Source organism: Canis lupus, chromosome 4 (genome assembly GCF_003254725.2).
Source record: "Canis lupus dingo isolate Sandy chromosome 4, ASM325472v2, whole genome shotgun sequence".
Taxonomy (NCBI): Eukaryota; Metazoa; Chordata; class Mammalia; order Carnivora; family Canidae; genus Canis; species Canis lupus.
In genome coordinates this window covers 56,372,975-56,385,394 of record NC_064246.1, presented here as the reverse complement: position 1 = coordinate 56,385,394, position 12,420 = coordinate 56,372,975, and the positions used below count along the sequence as shown (strand labels likewise).

Genomic DNA, 12,420 nt, shown 5'->3' with positions numbered 1-12,420 from the left:
ATCCCAAATGTGAGATAGGTCTGAATATTTATACTCAGCCATTGGCTGGATAAGAGCCATTAAGCTAGAAAGAAAGGCAAGTAGGGAGGCCCAGAAGGCATGTGAGGGCTCAGGTTGGTAGAATGGCTTAGCAAGCCAGCTGGAGCATGCTGAGTGTCTACTAGGAGACAGTGATGGTGACATAATTGAGACTATCCTTGGAAACCATTCTAAGGAGTTTGGGGTTTATTCCAAAGAGAGTGGAGAGGCAGTGAAGGTTTGTGAGCAAGGAATAGGCTTATTCGAATACAATGCTTTGACAGTATATCAGACACCAAATTATATAGTACAGTCATTTAGCTGAGAATGAGTTAAAGATGAGAGAGACCAGGATTAGACCATCCATCACATCACCCTGCTTTACTGTCTTCATAGTGCTTCTCACTTGCTGAAATCTTGTTCATTCATCTGTTTATATATTTACCATCTGTCTCCCTACTAAAACGTCAGTTCAGTTTAGTAAGGACACAAGGACCTTGCCTTATATGTTCACAGGTTGTCCTCAGCACATAGCATAATGCTTAGCATATCATCCATGTTCAATAAATATCTTTTGGTTGGATTAATTAATCAGAGAAGGTTTTACAGAGTAGTTGAGATTCAAGCTCAGCTGTAAAGGTTATGAATAGTCAGAATGGGAAAGGACATTCCAGACACAAAGATTATGAATTAAGGTAGTCCAGTGGAAATAAGCTTTGAGGGAATAGGGTCAGGAAGGCTCTGGGTTCCACATGAAATTGTACATTACCTTTATAACACCTCTCTCAGTTTATAACCCCAAGGGCACTCACTTCTTCATCTGTTTAGTGTGGGTCTCATCCCAGTAAAGTGGGACCTCCAGGGGGCCAAAGACCATACTTGTCTCACCTCCCACTATATCCACAGCACAGTGCTTGGTACAAAGTAAGCACTTAATAAATGGTTGTGAAAGGAAAGTAGGAAAGGAGAGGAGAGAGGACAATGGGTTAATAAGTGAAAAGACAGGTGGGAAGGTTTGGATTATGTTGAACTATATGAAATTGCTCATTTTTACCAACCAAAAGTCATCAATTGTCATCTGTTTCTTATGTTTCAATCTGTAAGTTTATCCTGCAGATTATTCTTATCCATTGCCTAAATGTGGTAGGTTTTAAAATATCTAAAAAAAAATCTGCTATTTGATGTTTTGTGTTTATTAGAAGCTGAATAGGCTTATGGTAAAGGTATCTTATTATTGAAAGGGCAGCAAACCATTTGACAAGAAGATGGAAAAGTAATGAAGAATTACTAATAAAACTATCATCCCAATAGTATTTGAGCTCGATGGTCTGGAATTCCACAATCTAACCACTGTTTCAGAGCATTCATTGTGTGTGCTTGCATTTAATTATTCCCTACATAAAAAAATATGTGAGCCGCTATGCACATACATCCAATTAAGTAGATGTCTGAATGTGGATTTTAATAACCTTGAAAATTTATTCAGTTAGACAAGAAGCCCAAGTGCTTCTCATATGTTTTATGCCTTCTTGTAAGAGTGCAAGAGAGGCTCTGAGCAGAATGTACTAACTCCAATTTCATGATTAAAAAATAAAGAAATAGATCAAGTTAACTTGCAGGCTGAGCTAGGGCTAAACCAAGGCCTATGCTCTTAGCTGTTCCTTGGGTAGTGTGTCTGGCTGTTTGAGCAAACCTCTGGATAATTCTTTCTACAAATATTTTTCCTGCCCACAATGATTACAAAAGTCTTCACTTTTAGGATGGAGAGATTTGGGGGGGACCCCGGCTCTTAATAATTAATCATGATTGGGTGTTACATGCAAAGACTCACAACATTTGGGTTCCTGTCCAGCACTGCTGCAGGATCTAGGCAAATCACTTCCCCTCTTTAGCCCTGAACTTCCCATCTGTACAGTGGAAGATTGGACCATCTGATCCCAAATTCCTTTCCAACTTCCAGGTTAAGTGCTCAGTTAATGTCTGGGTACTCAACTGGTTTAGGGAAGAAGGCACAATATTAGGAAAAGAAGGAACTGGGTCTGAATATGTGTCATGCAAGGAATTAAAGGTCAAGAACCCACCCATCTGACCATCCACCCACACCCATCCATCCATCTAAGCAGCAGATATTGTCATGACAGTGGCAGGAAATTCAACACAGTATAAGTTTCACACCAAGAAAGAATCTCCATCGAGGGAAAGACTTTATGGAAGAAGCGAAATGAGCATTTCATCTGAATGGGGTATGTGTGTGTGATAATACTACTCTACCCCTAGTATCAGACAAAACTGATTTCAAATCCTGCATCTGCCACTTAATAGCCGGGTAAACTTAGGGAGCTTATTTAATCTCTCCATGCTTCAATTTCTCATCTGTAAAATGAGGGTATCAATAATGCCACCATCACTGAGTACTTGTGATATGGTAGTCTCACTACTTAGGATAGGGAACGGCACATTGTCAGCACTCAGTGTTAGTTGCTATTAATACTGTTATAGCTTTAATTGCAAAACTGATTGGTGAATCCCTTCACATCATGTTTTATAGATTATAAAGCTGGAGAAGAATGGCATTGGCTACCACTACATCCTTGCAAATCTGGTGAGTACAGTGCACTACAGACTTTCAGTCTATGCATTTTTGCACATTTGGGCCTTACTTTGCTCCTGTGGTCCCCAGCTAATGGGAACTGCATGGGTGGAAGGGGGAATTCAGAGCTGCAATACTAAATTTACCTTTTCCCCTCAACATTCTCACTTGTCAGACCACAGCACACTATTAGTAAAGTTCTAATCTTCCGTAGAAGAGACGGTTATCTGAATTGCAGATTCAATCAGTTTTGCCCCTTGACAATAAGGACAAAACTGGCACGTCTTTGAACGACTACAGGATGTTTCCACCCCATTGTTTTGACTCTCTATTTTGACATTAGTGATAGTGTTTACAAGTACGAACACCAGAATCACAATTATACTAGTATTGACAGATCTTTAACTAGAAGCAATTTTCCAACAGGAAAAATATTATGTCAATTTAGTTTGTATTCACTTTTCTATGTGATATAGATTAAGCTTGTCTTCTTAAAAATTTTTGTTTTCATTTTAATGTATTGCAGTTCTTTTTATTGGGCACAATTATTTGAGTGTTGTGAAGATTTGAGTCATCAAATATTTTTTATTCATATTAAATTTTACCTAATAACATGTGCCATTATAACTTTTATTTTATGGCCATTATATCTAGCAATTCTATTTCTCTTGTGTTGTGTTTTGACCATCCATCTTTTTTTTTTTAAGATTTTATTTATTTATTCATGAGAGACACAGAGAGAGAGAGAGAGACAGAGACACAGGCAGAGGGAGAAGCAGGCTCCACTCATGGAGCCAGACATGGAACTCGATCCCTGGTCTCCAGGACCACACCCTGGGCTGAAAGTGGTGCTAAACCGCTGAGCCACCTGGGCTGCCCCATCCATCTTTTTTATCATGAAGTTTGATTCTTCCAAAATTTTATCCAAAGCCAAATATAATTTAATTTGCCTTTAGTCCCATTTTTACATTTTGTAAAGAGCTTCATGGTGTTGTAATTCATATACCATACTGTTCATATATAAAGCGTACAATTCATTGCTTTTTAGTATAATCACAGAATTATGAAACCATCACCACAATCTAACTTTAAAAATTTTTGTCATCCTAAAAAAGAAACCCCACACCCATCAGCACTCACTCCCCACTGCTCCCTATATCCCCTACCCCACCCCCAGCACTAGGCAACTAGCAATCTACCTTTTAAGTATTTGCATATCCTGAACATTGCATACAAACAGAATCATATAATATGTGATCTTTTGTGACTGGTTTCTTTCACTTAGCATCATGTTTTCAAAGTTCTTCCATATTGTAGCATGTATTTCACTCCTTTTCATTGCCAAATTATATTCTATTTTATGGCTATACTGCATTTTATCTATTCATTGGTTGATGAACACGTGGGTAATTTTCTCTTTTTAACTATTATGAATAAAGCTACTATGACTATTTAGGCACAAACTTTTCTCTTGAATATATACCTAGGAGTGGAATTGTTGGGTTATATGGTAACTCTGTGTTTAACATCTTGAGGAAATTACTTTCCAAAGCGGTTATATCTCCCAGCAAATCAATAACAAGTTTTTATATTGTTTAAAATATTTTAATCGATAACACATTTTGCCATTTGACAGTATGAGCAATTATCAGTTTTCCCCCAATGGTAACTTTTCCCACAAAGTTTGTTTGTAATCCTGGCTTGTCTTTGCAATTTTCTGTTTTCATTAAGATGTGGTTTTAAGATTTTTATTTATAACGAAGTGTATATGTAATTTTAGGCATATTATTTGGTGTTGATTATTCCTATGAGTAGCGTTAACTAATGAAACAAAATATTACTCTCTTTTATTTATTTTTGGAAAAAAGGTCATTAGTAGAACAAAGGCACCAGGTCTGACTGTATGTAAAGGCCAAAATTACAGGATCTAAAAATAAGACCAAAACATCCTGCCTAATCCTTAAATTCTAGTTGTCTTTCTGATCCAATCTCCATCTTAAACAGGTTCCTGCCTAAACCTTCTTTCCCTTCAAAACTTCCTTGCCTTGGCTATACTAATATTTCAGACTCAAGACCAGAAATAAGAAGGGCTCATTGAGATAGGCTAATTCAGACCCAGTTGTTAATAGCTAAATATGATACACTTCTCAGAGGCATTTTAAACAGTGGGTAGCTCCAGAGACTTTTAGGGAACAGGAGCCTCACCCTAAAAAATTTTGCAAAGACAGAATTTTTGACTTTGTAATGAAGCAGACTCTTGACATCCCTCTAATCCCAGCTCCTTAGTGCCTGAAGGGACTTTGGAAATTAATGCCATCTGAGTCTCCTCTGCTCATAGAGAAACAGAACCAGCAGGTGGTGTGGCCAGGGACACACAACAAGTCAGGGATAGAGTTAGGGCTAGCACCAAGGCTGGTGGGCAGTACCCAACACCATATGCACTACTCCAGCATGCCTCTCCGTACAGACTGAGCAAGCATCCTGCTGTTTGAGAATACACAGAACAATGTGGGGGCATGCATAATCACCTCTCTGGGATAAGATAGAAATTACATATCAGTGGCCTTGGAGCCACTGAAAGACCCCAGATAATTAAATTGCCAGCCTCCATCTGTTGCCAAGTGACCCCTTGGTCACTGCATCACCAAGTCAGCCCCTTGGGCTTCTGTATCCTTCTGATCTGCATTCTTCTTCTTCTGACCTAATGAGCTCTCATATCCTTACAACTGCCAGCTAATAGGATGCAAATTGCATATACCATCCAAATACAAAAGACTTGCATGTTCCAATAGATTAGTTGATAATTAGGCTTCAAATTACTAATTAATTCAGTTTGAAACATAGGCGAGTATGTGGTGTGTGTTTTTCTTCCCTCTTCAGAGAAATAACGCAATTTATAAGATGATAATTTTTAGAAATTCCGCCACATAATTAGCCTGCTGCTGCATGGAACTGACCCCCTCCTTCAGAGTGTTTGTGATTAGGGTGTAATTATAGAGTTAGAAACCAAGGAAGCTTTTGAAAGATTTAACAAAAGGAAGGAGCTACACTTTTATTTCACAGTTCTATCCGCACAAGAGAAATGGAATGCACAAGCTCCGAAGTAGCCAACAGCAGTTTTCCAAAAGTGGACGGATTCAAATAGCCAGCTTTGGGGGGGCTGCTAGAAGAGAAGAGGGAAGGAGACTGTGGATCAGAGAGGACAGCTTTATGGACCGGGAGTAAAAACAACCATGAACCCTCCACCCCTCAACCCAGGTTTTTGTCCAGACACCACCCTTAGCCAGCTCTGTGATCCTGGGCAACTCCCCATTAACTGGGAATGATAGTTCCTGATCTGAAGGCTCATAGTGTCACCTGGGAGATCAAAGATGTTGCTGAATATCACCATGTTTTGGAAAGTTCAACACTGCTCCATGGGTAGGGAATTCTTACTACATATACTAAGTCTACCCATCTCTACGTCACATATTGTGGATACATTTACACACACATACACATATATGCATATGTATGTATTCATATTTTATATACAATAGGATAGATGTGTATTTATATTTCTGTACCACTGGTATGTCCATAAAGTGTACTTGAACCTTGCTGAAATTGAAGAGCTATACCATTATTTCTCTCTCTTTTTTTTTGTTTTTTTTGTTTTTTGTTTTTTAAAGAGAGAGAGAGGGTAAGCTGGGGGATGGGGCAGTCAGAGGAAGAGAGCGAGAATCCCAAGCAGCCTTCATACCCAGTACAGAGCCCAACTCAGGGTTTGATCCCATGACTCCAAGACCATGACCTGAGCTGAAATCAAGAGTTGGATACTCAGCTGACTGAGCACCTGTATACCATTATTTCTTAAAGAAGCATGTAGGCCCTGGAACACACCAGAGGGCCAGGCTATCTGTTCTCCTCTAAACTCCAGTACCGACTTCATGTTCACTCGCTGTTCTGACGTTGTGGTCAAAGCAGGCATTTACCAGTCAGGGCCCTCCAGAGTTATAGCTCTTATCTTTGTGATACATCAGCAGCAAATCTTAGACCAAACTAGTGTTTCTCAAAACAGAGGGCCTGTGGACCCCTACAATGCATCTGCAGAGTCAGTTTGGAAAACACTGAGCTAATAGTTAAATGCTGTAGTGTCACTGGAATGTAAAAATAAGTACTCACATCATGGGACAAATGACCAGAATATTAATATTGATGATTAGAGTTTCATTGAAACAAAAAGCACATTGTAAAATGCTTATCGAGAACCAGCAGACCTCAGAATATACAGAGTCCAGCAGATCCCAGTTTGAAAAACACTGAAGGTGTTGATTCTCTTTCAATATGGACCATTTGGTGCCTCCTAGGGGGTTAATAACAGTAAAAGTAACATAATTCTCCCATTTTCACGGCTGTTAGAGTTAATGTGAGTTTCTTATGAATCACACCACTTGCTTTTGAATGTCACAATACTCCAATGAAGTAAGCAAGGTAGATTTCATCACACTCATTTTACAGATGTGGGAACTGAGGCTCCAAGCCACTATATTACTGAGCTGCAGAGGAGGAAGGCAGGTACCTAATCAATGGAGTTGGGCTCTTGGGAATTTGACAAAAAAAAAAAACAAGAAATGTGGTCATAAGAATAGAGCAAGCAGACTAACCTGATGCCAAGCCACTAGGACCCACTGACCCAGAATTCCTTAAACCCCTAGTGAATAACAATGACAATAATACAATGGCAGTAACTACTACAATTCATTGAATCATTGCTACATTCTAGGCACTAAGGAAAGTATTTAAATGCATATCTATTGAACCCTTATCATAGCCCTTGATAATATTTTGCCCACTTTTTAGACGAATAAACTGAAGTTCAGAAGGATTAGTGAATTTTCCAAAGTCACAAAGTTTATAAAATGATGGAGCTGGGCCTCCCCTCCAGGACCACAGAACTCCAGAATGCATGTGCCTAGTACTGTGTCTTGTGACAGCTGAGCATGAGGAAGTTGGACAAAGGAGCAGGGAGGTTTGGGGGTTAGGGGGAGTGGTCCTTGACAAGAGGGCTTGAGTTTCAATCTTGCCTACAGTAGACCTCAAACTCAAACTTAGGCTCTCAAAACTCCTATTTGATACCTTTTTAATTATACACTGAGGGAATTTCATTATAACTATCATTTCTAGTATATAAGGTATCTGAGGGGGAGACGGTGAGGTCACCCCAGGTCTCACTGGAGTATTTGGGGATCAGAACAGTCAGCCGTTCTCACCATGTGGTTGCATATTAACACCTGTAAAGTGTTGGAGTAGGAAGGTTTGGTTCATGGGGCAGTGAATCCAAGTGTCCGTTTCTGTGCTGTTGCCCTCTGTTCTGTCAGGTCCTGAGAAGAAACTGTTCTTTAGTCTCTTTCTCTCCTATGCTGAGAAATCTGTCTCCACCTTCTGTAAAGCCACCCTAGCCCACTTTCTTCTGCACTTCTCTTCTGACTGTCTTACTGCCATACCAGCTCACGTCTGGTTTCCATAGCCTCTGCTTAGGCAGGAGGTGCAGTTGGGAAGGGTTGTTGAAGGTCCAACAGACTTGGCTTTAAATTCTGGCTTTATATCTATTAGCCATATGATATTAGTCAAGTTACCTACTTGTTCTAAACATTCCTTGCCTCATCTGTAAAAGAGGGAATAATGTGATATTGTCTACCTCCTCATTGGTATTATGACAATTAAAGTTATAAAGTGTGTCTAGTAAATATTTGGCCCAAATAAGCACTCAATAAGTGTTAGTAATTGCCACCATAATAATCATCGTACCATCATCATCATTATCAATAGTGGGTGAAAAAAGACATTTAATATCCGGGGACACAATACTGTCTTGAGGTCCCTCAACCCTCTCCCAAACCAAACCTCATCCATGACTGACTCACAATTATGTAATGTCTTCATCTCTGTTTGTCTTTAAGCTCCTAGAGGAAGAAACAGGTCTGCCTTGTTCACTGATGAATTCTGCCAGGGCCTGGCAGAGGGAGCTGCATGTAACAGGTGTTCTTTAAAAAGTCACTAAATGAATGAATGAGGGAAATGACTGCTCAGGAAATAAACAATGTTCATACCTACACATCACATGCTCTTACAGGCAAAACCCTTGAATACAAAATGCTAAGAGTAGCAGAAGTACTGGAAATGTGAACACAGTTATGAATATGCACATGAGTAGACAAAGATGGGCCTAAGAGGGCTTTTAATCCACTTCCCATAAAGGGCCAGAATCTCCTCTACAACACCCCTAATAGAAGCCCATCCATCCAGTTCCTGCTTGAATGATATCCAGTGGTAGGGAACTCACTGCCCTCAGGCAGCCCTTTCTCTCCTCAAATAGATCTGAGGTTTCTAGTCTTCCTCAAAGGGGGCCCAGCTGCCGTGCAACCCTCTCTGCACTTTTGGCACCATGTGCTCTCTTGGAAGCCTTGCAGAATATGTCTGCTGCCCTTCCACAAAGCAACCTTCACATGCTTAGAAATGCCTACTCTACTTGTGTTTGGTGTTTGTTCTTCCGGCCTGAGCACCTCTCTGTTCCCTCAATATGTTTTCACAGTACATGCTTCTAACAGACAACCAATCTATCATCAAGGGTGGATCAAGCATGTCCTTGAGCCTAGCACTGCACGGGGCTCCTATGGGAAGTTTCTCATAAGAGAAGAATCACACAGCTTAACTTTTGTCCTGAAGCAACAAGGCCTTGTCTTCCAGCCAGATTGGAACATGTAACTGAAGTTCTAAAGAAAGTGAGAGGGAGCGCTTGGGTGACTTAGTTGGTTGAGTGTCCGACTCTGGATCTCATCTCAGGTCTTGATCTCAGGGTTATGAGTTTAAGCCCCACATTGGACTCCACACTCCAAAAATTGGAGCCTATTTTTTAAAAATGCAAGAAAAAATCAGTGTGAGGTAATTATGCAAGCCCCCATAAATGGCCATCTGAGTTGCCAGAGCATGGTAGTCAGAGACTAGAGAGTCCTCTATAGGCTACAGGGTGTCTGGGAAGGATGACAGTGAATCCGTGTGGCCAGTGGTTCTATGAAGAGCATGCCTTTGCCTTGGTTTGAAGTGTCCAAGAGAGGGCATCCCTGGGTGGCTCAGCGGTTTAGCACCTGCCTTTGGCCCAGGGCGTGATCCTGGAGTCCCGGGATCGAGTCTCACATCGGGCTCCCTGCATGGAGCCTGCTTCTCCCTCTGCCTATGTCTCTGCCTCTCTCTCATGAATAAATAAATAAAATCCTTAAAAAAAGTGAAAAGTCCAAAAGAGCTAGTGCTGAAGGGTCCCTAGGAGCTCATCTCACTCAGCCCCTTATTTTATAAATGAGCACTTAAGGCCCAGAGAAGGGAAGTGACCTGCTTTAGGTCACTGAGAAGTTAAACAATAGAGCTGGGCCTGGGATTTGGAGCAATTGTTTGCTCTGTTCTTTGTGCTTCATACCCCCCACTGCTGCCTCTCAGTTTCCGCACTGTGCCTGTGTGTGAGTGTGTGTGTGTGTATGTGTGTGTGTGTGTGTGTGTGTGTGAGAAAGAAACAGGCAGAAACATGGAGACCAAGAAAAAGGTTCAGAGGTGTTCCTTCCAGCCTTCCTGACCCCTATCACAGTCTCTCTTCACTGATGAGACCCCCTGCAGCTTCCCATTCTCTCTTCCATACACCCTTTGCTCCCTCCAGTTTCTCTCACCTCACTCTCCTAGAACAGTGCAAACACATGGTTTGCTTTATGATCACCAACACTGACATTGCAGAAACTCTGGAAGCAAAGAGGAAGTAGGTGGGAAGAAAGCCAAATCCCAGATCCCAAAGGATCCTTACTTGCTAAGTGGCCCAAGCATTCCATAGGACAAAGTCCAGTCTGTTGCTCTTCACACTTATACCTCACTAGACTAATTCACTCTAGAGACCTCTGAGAGTTTCTGTATCCCTCCAAGAAAAATGAGATCATATTCCCATTTTATGAATGAGAAAAAAAGAGGTTCAAGTTTCTGAAAGAAATTTTCTAAGGTCATGGGGCTAAAGCTAGAATTTGAACTCAGATCTCTCTAGACCTAAAAATTAGGTTTGTTCTTCATCGGGCCACATTGCCCAAATTAGGGAAAACTTGCAACTCTGAGGCCTGGTATTACGATTGAACAAATCTGAGAAATAAACTCCTTTCCTCCTGAAACTTCCTTGGTTTGAATTTTGACTCACCCACTTACTAGCTGTGACACTGAGCAAGTCACTTCACCTCCCTGTACCTCAGTTTCCTTATCTGTAGGTGGGAATATGAATACGCACTTTACAAGTTAAAGATAAAATGAGCTATTTTATGCCGAGTTTTAGAACAATGGGTGCAGCAGAAGCCTGGGGTCTCATCCCAATTCTGACAGTGACTCATTATCATTTGCAAAAAAAAAAAATTATATATATATATATATATATATATATATATATATATGCAGAGTCTCAATTTGTTGAAGATTTGATATGATGTTTTTTAAAGGAATAAATTGTCAAGAGGACTTTTGCGGATCTGTAATTTCCATAAATTATGGTTCTAGTTTTCCTGCCTCTCTCTACAGTCCAGGGATATCAAAAACAAAATGCCCATCCCACATTGGCTTCTTTCATCACTAGGGAGATGCTGCTCCATTAATCTTAAGCATTCAGTGCTAGTAGCCTTTGCTCTTGCAAGCCATGCACACTTTGGCTGATTTGGAATAGTCCTTTCCATGCTGAGTTAACAGACTATTCCAGATATGCAAGACAGTGTCTGCAATTGCTCTTTCAGAGCATGAAACCTCCTTGCCACCACCAGCTTAGAAGCAGAAGGAACAGATGCTTCAGCACCAATTGTGGCGGGAGGTTGGGATAATGTGTAAATGCAAGGGCTCAGTCCTTACTTCTTACTTGTCCCTCTTTTTAAAACAGAAAAGCAGATAATATAATGGAAGGAACATGGAGTCCCATGAGTTGTGAGGCTCTAAGTGAGTACTTACTTTGTGCCAGGCATCATTCTAAGAATTTAACATATGTTCATTAGGTAATCTTCACCAGTCATAGGATATCAATAAAATAATAATCCTTATTTTACAGTGAAGGATCTCAAGACACAGAAAAGTTAAGTAGCTTGCCTGTAGCCAAGAGCTAGGAGATAAAAGAGCTGAAATTTGAATCCAGGCTGGTGTGTAACATGTGCTTCCTCTGATTTACTGCCCTTTGTCATTCTGAATTGGAACCTCCAAGCATATATGTTTTCTGCTTAAAAGGCTATTCCTTGCACTTTTCACCCAACCAAATGTCCTCTTTCAGGCTTCATTGCTTCTACCAGGGAGCCTTCCCTAAACGCCAAGGTCAGGTTTTGTTCATTTAGTTGCTCTACAATTACTTGGGTAATAGTGACATTCCTCACTAAATCATAAATAACTTGAAAGCAGGGATCACACCTGTGATTCTTGACTGCACTGCTTTGTCTACTATGTTCTTTGCAATATTAAGTACTCAGAGATGAATGGGAGCATTAAATGAGTAACTAAACTAAAACATTCCTTTCCCCATTCTAGTAGATTTCAAATTTATCTAATGTTTGGACTGTCATTCATTTTTCACCAAGCATTCAATAGACACCTACTGTATTGAGACACTTTGAAAATGCTTAAGCTGGCATTTCATCAAAACATAGGTTTTCTGTAGTCTTCACCTGATCCTCCCTGGACAGGAAGGTTTGGATCAATGTAAAAGGAAGACGTTGTTGGTTTCAAGTCAGCCAAGAACTCTAGGCCCCACACTAGGCTGAATTTTGAATTTGACCTTTGGC

General features: G+C 40.5%; 1 protein-coding gene across 4 annotated transcripts in view; it reads left to right on the top strand.

Annotated features, from left to right (window-relative positions):
- The window catches only part of GRIA1 (glutamate ionotropic receptor AMPA type subunit 1), a 307,919-nt gene that overhangs the window by 167,211 nt on the left and 128,288 nt on the right, over window positions 1-12,420 (top strand). For all 4 annotated transcript variants that reach the window (XM_035715647.2, XM_025434094.3, XM_025434095.3 and 1 more), the window contains one exon: window positions 2,567-2,620. In XM_035715647.2, the coding sequence (XP_035571540.1) occupies window positions 2,567-2,620 (54 nt within the window). The remainder of the gene's footprint in view (window positions 1-2,566; window positions 2,621-12,420) is intronic.